Here is a 16,308-nt window from a genome sequence, read left to right as displayed (position 1 = left end):
CTGCCACTTCTTTATCCGCTGTATTACATCATAGCTAGATAACTCATACCTGCTGGTGTTAATGTGATGCTGAGTAAATGTTCTTAAAGAATACTTGAAGCGTCCTTGGTTTATATTTCCTTCTGTTATTACTAGTGCATTATTCTGCTATTACATCTCAGTGTTTTGGGTTGTCACCAGGCACCTTGGACTTTATACACACAATGCAATATTCTTAGGGAAACGTAAGACTCTAATAATGATGTTTTCCTTTTTCTTTGTTTTACACTGGTAACCATTCCTCTCTCCTCAGCCTAACTCCCTTTCTCCTTTTCTTTCTGTCTTCCACCTCCTGTCTCTCCTCCCTCCTTGCTGCAGAACCGAATGCACGAGTCTCTAATGCTCTTCGACTCCATTTGTAACAACAAGTTCTTCATTGACACATCAATCATCCTCTTCCTCAACAAGAAGGATCTGTTTGCTGAGAAGATCAAGAAGTCTCCTTTGACCATCTGCTTCCCAGAGTACACAGGTGAGGAAGAGCCTATGTGGCTGCCCATTTTACCTGCCCTACCCCAGGTTACAATAGACATTATAGGCACATTAAAGAAAAATAGGGTGTTGTAATTCATCGTAACAGCCATTCCCCGTCTTACCTAACCCACTTTTACACTGCTCAGAGGTTTCTGTTACTGAACATGATTCGTTTTAGAGTCAGATGACATATCAGAAAATCATGTCATGGGGGTTTTCCAGGGTGAAAATATTAACCTATTCTAAAGATAGGTCTTCAGTATCAAATTGGTTGGGGTCAAACTTTTGGCAGCTCTACCAATCATCTGTTCTCATAATATACAGGGAATATGGAGCAGAAAGCAGTCAGCGCTGTTCTATGTGTTTGAGTAACTGCAGGTTCATGTTAATAGGAGGTGAGTAACCTAGTCTGATCACTACACCTAGAAGAAAGGGCTACCTACTTTCTGCTACATTCTCTTTCAGCTCCTTAGAACAGCTGTTTGATGGGGATTGCAGAGTGTCAGACCACCACAAATCTTATATTGATAGCCTGCTCATCAGTATTTTTAATCTGGAAAACCCCTTTAACTGTATAGTAGTTACCCTTTAAGAGAATAGTAAAGTAGCTGAGAGGCCATGTAAGTATTAGGTTCAGGTAACATCTGCGTTTGGGGAGTCCGTTTGGGTACCCCTTGAACGGAATACCAAACGCATTAAAAAGCGGTTAGCTAAGAAACCACACAGACCCCATAGACTTTAATGGGGTCCGTGTGGCTTCCGAAAGAAGCATGTGGACAGAAAAGTGCTGCTTGCAGTCCTTTTCTGTCCGCAATATTTGTGCGGACACCGAGCAGAAACCACACCGACTCCATAATAATCTATAGGATCCGTGTGGTTTCTTAGCTAACCGCTTTTTAATGCATCTGGTATTCCATTCGGGGGGGGGAGGGTCCCCAAGTGGACTTCCCAAATGGAATACTGGACGCAGATGTGAACCGGGCCTAAGGCTAACTATACAAGTTTATTGATATTTATTTATACCTGTTTATATCTTCTAACATTAAGGAATATTGCAATTTCATAGCGATAGTATGATGTTGAATGTGACACTGCTGCCCCGTTTAATGCATAGTAGTCCAGCAAATCTAAGAGAAAACTTAGAATTCATTGTAGTGCTTAATCTCAGGATTGGTCCTACAAACTAGGCTTCAGATTTCACCATACAGTATGTGACCCAGTAGTTTGATCTAGAGATTAACAGCATCAGAATGAATGTAGTTTGTGAATTACAAGATCTCACAGGAAAAAGTGCGTGATGTGGGATTTCGCAGAATAGCTGCTTGTCTTGTAAGCATTACTAGTGTACAATAGCAAACAGCCTGTAGATAGATGTACACTGTAACAGCCCAAACAGATCACGTTATTATGTGAAGAATCTCCTTCACTCACTTCAAGGGATTATTTTCGTTTCCCGTACACATTATCCTGTGAAATATTTTTAAATCCAGAAATGGATTAGGCTTTTGCTGGCTGAAGGAAAAGCACTTACTAGTGACCCAAGTTCAAGTCTTACACTACAGATTTACTACCCGCCTGTGCTAAATCTTTGCTAAGGATAGGCTTATACCTTTGTGTTGGAAAATTATTTCATTTATCAGACAGAGCATTGTATATTATTACTGTGACGGTCTCTATCAGTGGTATAAAGTTGGTTGGGGGGGTTTGTGGATTTTTATTAAAATATTTCAAGATATAAAAAGTAACAACTGCCCTGATGTAGAATCTGCACCTTAGCGTTTAGCTATACAAATGAATACAGTAATACTTCCTTATTCGCTGTATAGGCGATGCTTTATTTCTACAATACAAATAAGATAACTGGCCCTGACTGAAAACCTACCAAAGTGTCCATGGCTCCCTATTCAGACCCACATCATCATCATCATCATGTGTCTCCTTGGTAACAGACTACTAACAAGCCCTCTGTAGTCTGCATGTCCAACTTTGTGTCTGGGCCAAAAACCGGTTTCACTGTGGAGAGGCTGCGTACGGACACCGGTGGTTTGCTTTATAAACCCATTCAAGTGAATGGGTTTTAAAATTGACCGCCGTCAAGCCGTCCCCTAAGCAGTTTCTCTGGGGATTAGTATGGAAACATGGTGGACGGACACGGGTGCAAGTGTGAACGCCCCCTAAATTTGTAAGGCAAAATTATTGTAAGATCAGTAAAAAATAAAATAAAAAAATCCTCCAATAACTGTCTGTTATCAAAAAATAGGGGATACGAGTGAAGGCAAATGGCTGCAACCTCGGGTTACACAGGGCTTATTTGTGGAGACACATGACGTGCACCCCTTAGCGTCATAGCTTCTGCATGGCCACCGCTGCCTCCAAGCCCCCCTTTCTCCTGCTTATTCATGTCGGTCTCTATTAAAAGCACTCATATGTGCAGTAGCAATCCCTCCGGCCTGCTACTGCGCATGCTCCAACTCGCAATGGACTCTATGGGAAAATGGCGCTGGAGCGTGCGCAGTAGTGTGCCGAAGGGATCGCTACTGCGCACGCATGTGCTTTCAATAGAAACCAATGTGAATAAGCAGGAGGAGGAGGGGCTTGGAGGCAGCGGTGGGCGTGCAGAAGCTATGACGCAAAGGGGAGCACGACACGCATGCATGATCCAGCTAATTTACATATCGATTACCAAAGTAATTTAAAAAAAAGGGGGGTCTTTTTACACACTAATAGCACCTGAATAGCCTTTTTAAAGGCTATTCAGGAATACCTTTAGCTCATAACCCGTAAATCTGCTGATAGAGCCGTCTAGAGGGGTTCTCCACAATAAGAAAATATGGCTACTATCTTTAGAAAAGAGTTACATCGGACATATACATCACTTCTGATGGTCACATGGCCATGCTATGGCTAAGCCCCATTCAAATGATCAGTCTGAGCTGTAGCATAGCTGTGTGACCAACAGATGGGATTTATGAAAGAAGGCAGCAATGTTTTCTAATCTTACATAACCCCTTTAATTTTTCTCTCCAGTAAAATAGTTGCAGTAAGAATTGCAATCTAGACAGACAATAATAATAATAATAATAATAGAAAAAGAAAACCTCATCAAACTATTGTCATAGTAAATACAAAAAAAAAAAAATCTAATATGTGTCTCCAGGTTTCTCTACAAAATCACTCAAGTATTCTGAAACCTAAGAAAGGGACTTTTTATTAAATTTGTGGGACTGTCTCTAAATGAAAGCTCCATATTGGCTAAACATGGCTGCTGCAGTTACAAGAGCCAGAGGTAAGAAATGATCTGGCTGGTACAATGAGAAATACATAGTGATATAAATGGAATATTTCTCAGTTTTGCCAGATGAAGCAAGATGTGCTTGATATTACAGAGACGGTAGTAAGAGCTTTGCTGGTAAACTGAGAAGTGTTCAGCCTAAGCTATAGATGGAATAACAATACTCAATTGTGGATCCACCAATTCAGTATCAAAACAGCAGCGTGGATAAAACTTCATTTACTTATATTAATCAATGAAAGATAAGTACCTAAATAAACCACTGTGACACTGTGCCTCTCAATTGTGTCAACGGGATATTAAGAAAGAGAAAACTAGTCCCCAAACAATGGTGGTGACTACAATGCAGTCAAGTGTTAATCCTCAGATTTTTTTATGGCATGTGTTAGTGGTCCCACAATTGGTTCAACACATAGTGAGTGGCCATCACATGTACCAATTATTAACAGCTTAATACCACATAAGAAAAAACATGACCTGTCTATAATATTCCAGAGACAAATGACATAGACTGCAACAGATAAAAATTGGTTGGGCCATCTCCATTTTACCAGGGGCAGGACCATCGATCATCTGGACGCTCGGCTGTTTACTAGCCCTCACTCCAGTTTTGTCCCTATGCCCCCAGAAGACTCCTGCCATTACAAGCGACTTTTGGTTGGGGACTAGTTTTATCTTCGTTTATATCCCCTTGACACAACTGTACCTACACGGTGGTTTATTAATAGAAGTAAAAGTTAAGTTGTATCCATAATGCTGTTCTGATGTCGGGGCCATCTCTCTGCTCTCTTCCTTTAACCCATACCTTGATTCCTGTTACACCACATTATAATTAATCCTAATTTATTAATGTCATCGTTTAGTGCTTATTAATTACTTGATGATGAATGGCTTGATAAGATTGTCCTTGGAAAGGAAGAGAAGCCACATTTATCTCATAAGTTTCATATTTTCTTCTGGTGTTTTTCTAAAGTTTCCTTTTAACAGCCTTGTATGGAACCTATACAGTATAAAAAAGGATTGATGCCGTTCTTTCATTTACATCTAATCCTGTGTTTAAAAACTGCCACTAAAACTGCAGGTGTGATTCCTGGCTAAGGATAAGGCCACACCTAGTGAAAGGCAGCTAAAGAAAAAATGCTGCAGAAAAGAAACTGCAGCAAAATCGCTGGAGTTTTTCACTGCTTTTCTGCTCCATTTTTCATCTTTGCCTCAACTCCCATTTGTGTATGGGGAATATGCAGCGTTTCCACAGATAAAATTAACATGATACATTATTTAGAAAAAAAAATGCACATTTTTAGAAATGCAACTTTTCTGCAGCATTTTTTGTGCAGTGCATGGATGAGATTAAGCAAAATCTAATTTACTTTGCAGGGAATGTAAACCACTACATTTCCGTAAAAACGTTGTGTCTGCACGGTGTGGCCTTTAGCCACCTCCACCAGCTGCAGTTCTTTTGCATCCTTTAAGCCAGTGGTTCTTAATCAGGGTTCGATCGAACCCTAGGCCCTATGCACGGTTCATTTTGTGTACCAGTGGAAAAAAAAACCAAAAACCTATGTCTTCAATTTAGAGATAAATCATATTTGATTTATCACTAAAGAAGAGTTCGGTGAATGTGTATATGAAACTGGTGGGTTCGGTACCTCAAACAAGGTTAAGAACCACTTCTTTAAGCTCTTCCTGTCGCAGCCATCTTTCGTTTTTACCTTCGCCTTACCATGTTTATGTTCACACAGCCATATGAGGGCTTATTTGTTTGAGGAGGAAAAATTGTACTTCATGACGGCTCCATTTACTATTCTGAGCTATGTACTGGGAAGCTGGAAAAAAAATCTGATTATACTGGAATGGGGAGGGGGGGGGAGAAAGTTGAGCCTTTTCTTTTTTTTTTTTTTAAATACAGGTTTTGTTTTTATGCCATTCACCATGCAATAAAAATAACACATTAGCTATATTCTGTGAGTCAGTATGATCACGACAATACCAATTTATATAGTTTGTTTCATGTTTTAATAATTAAAAAAAAACAAAACGTTGAAACAGATATTTGTAATATTTGCCTCACCATATTGTGACACTTGCAGCTTTTTTTATATTTTGTGTACAGAGCTGTGTAAGACTTGATTTAGATGTTCTTGATACTATTTTGGTGAACCTACGACACAGATCATTTTGTATTCAAATTTTTGGGAGGTGAAACAGCAAAAATGCAATAGTTTCAATATATTTTTTTCCATTCTGCTATTTGCGCCTTTTGTTATAGAGATGTTTGCTTATTTTTGTTCACATACTTTTATATGTCTCGTAGGGAAAGGCACGGTGGTTGGATGTTTTTATGTAGTTATCCTAGTAATATTATTTTATACCACCTGAACAGGCTTTACTAAGAGGTTTGGATGCATATTCAGTATAGCCAGTTTGTATGTAGCCAGCGCTTATGGTGCTTCCATGGGGAGCCACATAGATGGAGGCCACATGCGGCCTACTGGTTGTGAGCCTAAGATCACCACAGACTGCAGTATTGCTGTAAGAATCCCTGTAATACTATTGGGTCCTGCCTCAATGCTAATATTGTGAGGACGGGAGACCTTCATACGTTTTCCAGCTTCCATAGCAACTGAACAGTTCCTGCTCTTTAATAAAAGTGAAAGTGGCATGAACCCCTCAGATGCTGTGGTCACATACCATGCAACTATGACACCCCCATTCACTATATTAAAATGCCTATCATCCACTGCACATGTATGGTGGATGTAGAGCAGGGGTTAATAGATGCCGCTCCAGTGATTTGGGGGCCATACTAGTAATAGGAGTAATTTAGGAAGTGTAACCTGGGGTGAACTGTAGCCACCCATGTTTTATCTACAGTGTATCCTGTGTTAAAGGAGTATTCCCATAACTATTGTTCTGCAGCCTGAAGGCTCTGTGCTCTCTTCATTTCCTGGATTTCTTGGCACATTGGTGGGCAGGGTTTCACTTGCTCTGCTATCTGCTATGCATTACCACAGTGTGAAGCTGATGTGGAAACTGATGTAGCAGAGCTGGATTTGAGTCAACTTGCATTACATACAGACTCCTTATCTCAGCCCTTATCAGCCAAATTCAATTAAACCTGGCTGATAAGTGGAAAAGCTGAAGATAGACCGCACAGTAATCCCTGAGCTCTCACTTCCCCCCTCCCTTATCTTGTCAGAATCCGGGCTCCTACTCTGCAATAACATTTCTGACAAGCTATTTTCCTCCTAGTATGCAATACTCCCTCAGATGCAAGGCAATTCTCCAAGTTTGTCACAAGCAATTCTTCATCATGCATGCAATGACCCCCAAGACACAAGATAATTTCCTGCACATGCACTAAACCCTCAAACATGAGCAGTTGTCCTTGAAGTATGCAGCTGTCCTTCAGACACATGCGACTCTCTTCTGAGAGATTACTGCCTGCTAAGCATTACATGTGTCTCGGGGTTATTGTATGCATATATTTTGCATTTTTTAGATTTTATTAAACAGGAGATCTAACAAGAAACAGAAAACCTCAATAACAGAGTAAACTGTAACCGTTCAGGCAGTGAAAAGGGATCACTGAAGCTTGGCTTATGTAAGCAACAACCACAAACCTGACATAGGAAGTGTTGGTGGACTTTGCGAACATTGTAAATGTAATTTTAATGTTGTTTTTGCCAAGTTTAAGAATTGCTTGTATCTGTGGGTTTATTGCAGATTATGAGGGGAATTGCTTGTGTCTGACGGCTTAGGCTCTATTCACATGATCATCAAAAATGTGTAAATAAGGTTCAGGAGACAAGTATTTTCATTAAAAAAAAAACCCAGAAGATTAATTGGGGAGAAGGTCAGAAGCAATGTCAGGAAATATTTCACTGAAAGAGTAATGAGCCTTGGAAGAAACTTGGAGCAGATATAAGAGGGAATCTACAGTAAGTGAATTTAGACTTGTCTTGAATAAACATGTCTAGCCTAAGATAAAAGGTAATAGTGTAGGGGCAGATTTTAATAGAGAACGTTGTCTTTTTATTATGTCATCCCTCTGTTTCTATGCATTCCTATGGTCCTAACCACAGGTCCATTATTTATTTATTTTTGTGACGGACTGTGTAAAAGTAGTGTCAATAATAGGACATGTCTCATTATTGACCATTTTCCTGGATAACTGAATAGATGCTACCAGTGGTCTGTGGGGTGCTATGTCGATGGCCATGGGGTGCTATGTCGATGGCCTTGCTGTTTGTGTTCAAGCTTTTTTTTGTGGGGTAAAATAGCTGCTTGTTGGTATCTGCTCAGTTATGTGTGGCATCGTGGCCGTGCAGGATGAATTGATCATTGCCCTTTATGTTTTCTCTGGGCCAATCCCGATGGTGCTGAACAGAGAGGAGATTGAGATCACGTGGTATCAGACTACTCCTCTTAATGGACAGTGTTACAGAAGGAGAAGGACTGCCCACTTGTCAGTTTCTTTCATTAGTATATAAACAGTGGTAGCAATAGTAGGGGATGGCGTAATTCACGAGCAAAAAAAGATTTGCTACAGAAACGGGGGAATGGGAGGAACAAAAATAATGTGGGATTTCACTTTTTTGGGTGTCGTCATGTCCTCTTTATAGTGTACCTAAATTTTTGAAGAACAGTTCATTTTCTAGGAGCTTTTGTGTCATTACTAAATATTGTAATTGACAAATTTGGCTCCTTTCTTTGAAATTCTGTTCTGAATTCCTCTTTGTATGTATTTTTCTATTACCAGCAGAAATCTATACATCACTTCCTAGTAGAATATGGATGGGAAGACTCTTTCATAATGCAGGGAAGCTAAGGCTGGCGGCAGTCACTTTACTCAGGCTGGGGGCGGTCACTTTACTCAGGCTGGGGGCGGTCACTTTACTCAGGCTGGGGGCGGTCACTTTACTCAGGCTGGGGGCGGTCACTTTACTCAGGCTGGGGGCGGTCACTTTACTCAGGCTGGGGGCGGTCACTTTACTCAGGCTGGGGGCGGTCACTTTACTCAGGCTGGGGGCGGTCACTTTACTCAGGCTGGGGGCGGTCACTTTACTCAGGCTGGGGGCGGTCACTTTACTCAGGCTGGGGGCGGTCACTTTACTCAGGCTGGGGGCGGTCACTTTACTCAGGCTGGGGGCGGTCACTTTACTCAGGCTGGGGGCGGTCACTTTACTCAGGCTGGGGGCGGTCACTTTACTCAGGCTGGGGGCGGTCACTTTACTCAGGCTGGGGGCGGTCACTTTACTCAGGCTGGGGGCGGTCACTTCATTCAGGCTGGGGGCGGTCACTTTTATAATATATAGCCATTGCAAGTGACTTTCCCACACCCTCATTTTCTCTTCACACAGCCCTGTATTCTGTACACATTGAGGATATAAGAAACCTGGGCAGCTCTTAATAGAGAAGCAAAACAAGGGAAAGAGTGAAAAGTTGCAGGATTTCACAGAAAGGAGACAACATTTGTTAATAAACTATATTACAAAATTTAATGCTGAGGGAAAATCAAAAGTTGTCCGAAAGTTTAGGATACAGAGAACTGAGATGGCGTAGGCTGTCAATGATTCTCTTTACATCCCATTGATGTTTGCGGGGAGCCTGATGTACCAGGAATACTTTGTTCTTGACCCCATAGCATCTTTATCTCATGTTACACTTGCTGTTCTCCAGTCACCACAGAGCACAGCGACCTACTACACTGGAGCATTTTCCACCCATTTAAGTCTTACAACTGTGAGCAATCCCATCTAGTGGGGAAGGCGGCTATAGCCAGACAGAAATATTTCAGTTTATGCTATAGTCTGAAAACCTGATGAACATGTAGAGTGCCTACAAACCTCCCTACCTTGTCTATGTTATTTGGGTCACTACAGTTTCCAGTTTTCATCTGTTTCTCCGTTTCCTCTATCGTGCAGGTCCCAACACATATGACGATGCAGCCGCTTATATCCAAGCACAATTTGAGAGCAAGAACCGCTCACCTAACAAGGAGATCTACTGCCACATGACCTGCGCCACAGATACGAATAACATCCAGGTGGTATTTGACGCCGTCACTGATATCATCATTGCCAACAATCTCAGAGGCTGTGGCTTGTACTGATTCCTCTGTATAGCAATTTATCTGCTGGTGAAACGAAAATAAATGCAAGTTGGTTAACTGAGAAGGCAACATGACAAATATATATATAAATATATATATATGATACCAATCTTTTTAGTTTGTCTCAAAGAGCTGTCAACAGAACGGATCTCCAAACAGCTCTGCACACCCTGCCCCTCCCCCCTACCCCAAATAATAAAAAAAGGTCTTGATTTTTAAGACTTTTCAGAGCCCACAAAAAAGGTAAATGAATAAAAAGCCCCTTCGGTTCTGGTAGAGAGTGAGTTGATGTTTCAACCTCTCTCCAGAACTCCTGAGGTTTACAGGAGACCACTGATGAGGGAAGTTTATCTATGTTAATCCTTTTTGAAGGATTTGTGTGTTACTGTAAGGTCACATGCCACACCTCCATTTACTAACACATCACAGGTATATCCTTTCTGTTCAGCTCTTGGATAACAAAACAGCAAAAAAAAAAAAAAAAAAAAAAAAGGAAAATTAAGATTTTTCAAACCAGGTAGAAGTGTTTGTGACACTTGCAGGACAGTGCGCTCAGCTTTTTTTCTTTTTCTTTTTTTTGTGGGTGCTGTAACTTTATGAGGGTCTGTAAGGGATCGGGGCTTGCCCCTCTAGTCTCTACAAAGCAAAGTAGTGGACCCCTATTTGTCTTGAAAAGGTTTCAGTGCCAACCCAAACTGCGGAGTAGGGGGAACAGTCTGCAATTTTTGAGAGGGGAACATAACCCCACCGTCTCTCCTTTCTCCGCACTGCTCTACGGACCCTCAAAATTGACGTTCTGCTGGTAGCATGACCTTTGGCCTTTGTAAAAAAAAAAAAAAAAAAAAAATACAAAAACAACAAAAACACAGCCTTCCTTAAAGTTGATGTGTAATGTTATCACTGAATTAGTGGCTGCATAGGATGCTGTAAATCTGGTTTAGCTAAGTCTGTACATTTAGAAGAAACTAAATTGTTCTTTTTTTTCCCACGTGCTTGTAGCTTAATGACACCTCCTTTCTATTATTGATCTTTTTTTTTCTTGCACCAATTGTAAAGAGGCATCTTTTTAATTGTCTACAACCCCTTCACTGCCAGAGAGGTCTGCTCAGCCTCCAGCATAGAATGGGATCATGGAATCTATGTTGCTTTGAGTGAATTGGGTTGATTTCTGTTGGACTTTAAAGCCCTACATAGAAAAATTTTAAAAGTTATTTACCCAAAAATGAAGAACTTTCCGGGGTAATAGAAATGTACAGATTTGACGTCTGTGAAAGTTTCCTTGCTCTGGACTGTGTACCATGCACTCTCTGGGTTTGTATAGAAAAAGCACAGCTCTCACTAAACCTCCAGCTGCCGAAATAGGGATTTTTGCTCTCAATTCCATGTATAACAAATAGGCTTCTTTACTTTAAGTCTCCTTTTTGTTCCCAAGTGAATGCTTAGTGCTGCTTCTCTTGCCCCTTTCCCAATTATCTTTCCTCGCCCTCCCTTTTTAGTGAATGGTGTTTTCCTCTCATGTGGGATGTTTGTGCTGCGAAAAAAAAAATGGAAAAAAAAGTGGAAAAAAAAAACAAAAAACAAAAAAAACAAATTTAATCGAATGTAGTGTTTACATTAAATCCACAGTTTTCATGACCAAACCTTTGTCATTTCTACTTTGATTAGAAGTCAGACTTCTTCACCATTTCACTTGCAAACTGAAGAAGAGCGGTCACAATTGTTAAAGAAAAAAAACTATGAAAAAACTTAAATGATTAATAAATGAGCGAGAAATGAAGCTGGAGTGTGTTCTTTGTATTGAGGAGCGCTCAGATTGGTGCTGCCAGCCACTCGCGTTAACTAATGGAAACTCGTATGTAGCTTAATAAAGAGAATGTTTGTCTGTACAGATTTGTCTCCAAAATTCTGCTCTTTTACCAATCTGCGCCAAATCTTGGACTCAACCACTTCAGCTTGAGAACCACTTGAACTCAAAATAAAACTCCAAACCCTATACTGTACTGTTACATGGCTGGCAGATTTTGGGAGTTAGATACTCATACGACATAACCCAAACATTCTGGCTACAACATTGTTATACCCGACAATCAGCACAATGAAAAAATTGCTGCCTTATTCCCTTCATTGGTTACACAGGCCCAATGGCTCTTCCATAAGGGCTGCTGGGACTGGCACTGCTGCATGTGCCACACAAATAGGACTGAGCAGCAGTGCCAGACACAACTGTCCATGGAGACAAGTAAATGGGTCTCGCTAAACAGGGTAGTTACAGCCCATACGTTGTGCTGATCAGTGGGGTCCCAAAAGTCAGACCTCTATCAATGGAAGGAATTCTAGCTAAATGGCCACTTGGATTGGCTGTCCATGGCCCAGCAAAATAAGAGGGCAAAACCCCTGTACTGATGAAAAACTGTGACAAACTGCTTTTTACAAAGCTTGCATGTGTGAATACACCCCTGGACTTACCTGTGGCACTAGCCTTTGTAGGGATCAGTAAGGTTAGCGTCACAGTCTGTCACTTAGTTAGGGGGCGTTCACACTACTGTTGGTGTCCGATATGAAGGTGTCCGTTTAAAAGAAAAAAAACAGACACCAATCATAACAGACACTAACTGATGCTAACTGATGTATCAGTTAAAAAAAAAATGGACATTAGTATCAGTTAGCATCAGTTAGGCAGTGTTCACACTACCGTCTGGGTCCGACAGGTAGTGTCCGCTCCTAGTGTCGGTTCAAAATCTGGCACGGACATTAGCAGCGGACACTAGCTGTGTCAGTGACACTTTCATTCATTTAAATGGCGATCGGGTGCGTTCTTTTGTACTCTGTGCCTGTCCTTAGCTGTCCGTTTGTAAAGATGTCCGACTTTTCAAGCGGACAGCAAAACCCGACATGTAGGTAGTGTGAACGCCCCCTTAGTGTCTGTTTTTTATACTGTCCATTTTTTCTTTTTTTGCTGTTTATGCTGTCTGAGCATGTGCAGAAAATAAACGGACAGAAAATAACGGACTGTAACTGATGGCCATCAGTTACTGTCCGTTATATGTCCGTTGCCCATAGACCTCAATGTAAAAAAAAAAAAGACGACACTTTCTGTCTGTTTTTTCAAACGGACAAAAAAATCCTGCATGTGATTTCTCTGTCCGCTTGAAAAATGGACATGGTTGTTAACGGACCCTTAAGGACACAACTGGACACAAACGGACAACAGATGAAATCCCATTGAAATGAATGGAAATTGTAACGAACACATCTAGTGTCCGTTGCTAAAATCTTGAACGGACAGTAGCAACAGACACTGCAATCGGACACCAACAGTAGTGTGAACGCCCCCTTACTCTTAAAGACAACTTGTCAGCCCCTTTATGGTGCACTCCCTGCGGGTTCTGCAGTCATTCTGGAGAATTTACAGTTTAATCATTGCAGCTCGATGCTAGTGCTGGGAGGCAAACATCCAATGTATACAGGCTCTACCTGCTCTCCAGGTGCTGGGTGACAGATCTTTATATGGGCTAAGGCTGTCAGTCACTAGCTGGAAGGTAAGGGGCACCTGCATCTCATGAATACATCAGACTCTTGCCTCACATTGTTGGCCTCATGTTGCAATAACTAAACTGATTTCTCCAAAACCACTACATACTATAGCTATCACATCATGCTGCTCTCATAAAGGCCCAAAACAGTATTGTGAACCTAGGTAAGGCACAATGTTTAAGGGTAACCAATTAAAATTTATTTCAATGCAGATATGTCTCATAGTGCCCCTAGTGGTGAAGTAATAAATAAATGGAAAAACCACCTCAAAATGGAGTCGTCTTCTATGACCACATTACCTGCATTGTCATACCTGATAGGCATCAGACTTGCAGATAAAGATGTACAGTGGAGGGAATAAGTATTTGATCCCTTGCTGATTTTTAACAGTGACCGTGGCAAGCACAGCAGTCAACAAGGGTTTTGCTGCCAAGTATTAAGTCTTGTTTGTCAGAGGGATCAAATACATATTTCTCTGTGCAAAATGCAAATATGTTTATAAAAGTTATACAATGTGATTTTCTGGATTTTATTTTTGATATTCTATCTCTCACTGTTAAAATTAACCTACCCTTAAAATTATAGACTGTTCATGTCTTTGTTAGTGGGGAAACTTACAAAATCGGCAAGGGATCAAATAATTATTTCCTTCACTGTATAAGGCATGTCAGTAGGTAAAAGGTTAACCACGACCTTACCAGTCTATTGAGGTGGGTGGATGGATAAGAATATTTATTTGATGTCATCAAGGGGTCAGACGAGTGACTATCTTGCCATACACTCACCCTCAACACCCAAAAAAGACTCCCACACTGACAAGGGTCATCCCAAGTTTGACCCTGTTACAGTCTCACTGCTAATTCTGTCCAGTAATACCCGACACATATTATCCTATTTATATAGGACTCATCAGAGGATCTGAAATGCTGCTTCCAAACAGTGAGGACTGCAAGTACCAAGTCTCTAAAATCTCTTGGGTTCACTCAAGACTCATCACCCATAAATACTTATTTTTTATATGGATCTAAAGAGGTTCAATACAAGGGAACAAGATGACGGGCTCTACCTCAGAGTCCCTGAGGGAGTCGAGTGCCACTCAAAGTGGTGAATCGAACTCTGTGTTTCGGTGTTCTGCATGTTACTTTCTAGTTTAAATAGATCTAAGCTGGCCCCCTTCTCCTAGTTGCCCCGCTACTATAGATCCTCTTCATTGCTTCCTCAGCATGTATTGCATTCAAAGGGGTGGAAATAAACAGCCGTATCATACAAGTGAAGGGGTTTTTTCAGCACATACGCCATCGATGTCTATCATTGTTAATGGATTCACGAGTACACTTCACTGGCGGCGCACTGCGCAGCCTCATTACAGAAAAAGCACCTAGTTCTCTGGCCTTATAGAAATTCTTCTCTTGTGTAATAATATTTTATAGATATATACAGTGCCTTGCGAAAGTATTCGGCCCCCTTGAACTTTTCAACCTTTTGCCACATTTCAGGCTTCAAACATAAAGATACCAAATTTTAATTTTGGGGAAGAATCAACAACAAGTGGGACACAATTGTGAAGTGGAACGAAATTTATTGGATATTTTAAACTTTTTAAACAAATAAAAAACTGAAAAGTGAGGCTCTGCAATATTGATTCTGCCCCCTTGCGTTAATACTTTCTAGCGCCACCTTTTGCTATGATTTCAGCTGCAAGTCGCTTGGGATAGGTCTCTATCAATTTTGCACATCGAGAGACTGAAATTCTTGCCCATTCTTCCTTGCAAAACAGCTGGAGCTCAGTGAGGTTGGATGGAGAGCGTTTGTGATCAGCAGTTTTCATCTCTTTCCACAGATTCTCGATTGGATTAAGGTCTGGACTTTGACTTGGCCATTCTAAGACCTGGATACGTTTATTTGTGAACCATTCCATTGTAGATTTTGCTTTATGTTTTGGATCATTGTCTTGTTGGAAGATAAATCTGCATCCCAGTCTTCGGTCTTTTGCAGACTCCAACAGGTTTTTTTCCAGAATGGTCCTGTATTTGGCTCCATCCATCTTCCCATCAATTTTAACCATCTTCCCTGTCCCTGCTGAGGAAAAGCAGGCCCAAACCATGATGCTGCCACCACCATGTGTGACAGTGGGGATGGTGTGTTCAGGGTGATGAGCTGTGTTGCTTTTACGCCAAACATGTCGTTTTGCATTGTGGCCAAAAAGTTCTTCCACATGTTTGGTGTGTCTGTCAGGTGGCTTGTGGCAAACTTTAAACAAGACTTTTTATGGATATCTGTGAGAAATGTCTTTCTTCTTGCCACTCTTCCATAAAGGCCAGATTTGTACAGTGTATGACTGTTTGTTGTCCTATGGACAGACTCTCCCACCTCAGCTGTAGATCTCTGCAGTTCATCCAGAGTGATCATGGGCCTCTTGGCTGCATTTCTGATCAGTCTTCTCCTTGTTTGAGATGAAAGTTTAGAGGGACGGCCAGGTCTTTGTAGATTTCCAGTGGTCTGATACTCCTTCCATCTCAATATGATTGCTTGCATAGTGCTCCTTGGGACGTTTAAAGCTTGGGAAATCGTTTTATATCCAAATCTGGCTTTAAAATTCTCAACAACAGTATCTCGGCCCTGCCTGATGTGTTCCTTGGTCTTCATGATGCTTTCTGCGCTTTAAACAGAACCCTGAACCCATCACAGAGCAGGTGCATTTATACGGAGACTTGGTTACACACCGGTGTTTATCATCATCAGTCATTTAGGACAACATTGGATCATTCAGAGATCTGAGCTGAACGGAGTGAGTTTGCCGCACTGAAAATAAAGGGGCCGAATAATATTGCATGCCCCACTTTTCAGTTTTTTA

The 16,308-nt window shown here is 41.1% G+C and overlaps 1 protein-coding gene across 2 annotated transcripts in view; it reads left to right on the top strand.

The window, feature by feature from the left end:
- The window catches only part of GNAO1 (G protein subunit alpha o1), a 148,855-nt gene extending 137,049 nt beyond the window's left edge, over positions 1-11,806 (top strand). For both annotated transcript variants that reach the window (XM_075281891.1, XM_075281893.1), the window contains 2 exons: positions 358-511; positions 9,733-11,806. In XM_075281891.1, the coding sequence (XP_075137992.1) occupies positions 358-511; positions 9,733-9,920 (342 nt within the window). In that variant the 3' untranslated portion in view covers positions 9,921-11,806. The remainder of the gene's footprint in view (positions 1-357; positions 512-9,732) is intronic.
- Positions 11,807-16,308: the final 4,502 nt, after the last annotated feature.

This window comes from Leptodactylus fuscus, chromosome 7, assembly GCF_031893055.1.
Source record: "Leptodactylus fuscus isolate aLepFus1 chromosome 7, aLepFus1.hap2, whole genome shotgun sequence".
In the NCBI taxonomy this organism is placed as follows: Eukaryota; Metazoa; Chordata; class Amphibia; order Anura; family Leptodactylidae; genus Leptodactylus; species Leptodactylus fuscus.
The sequence above is the reverse complement of the archived record's forward strand: the minus strand, read 5'-3'. Positions and strand labels throughout refer to the sequence as shown.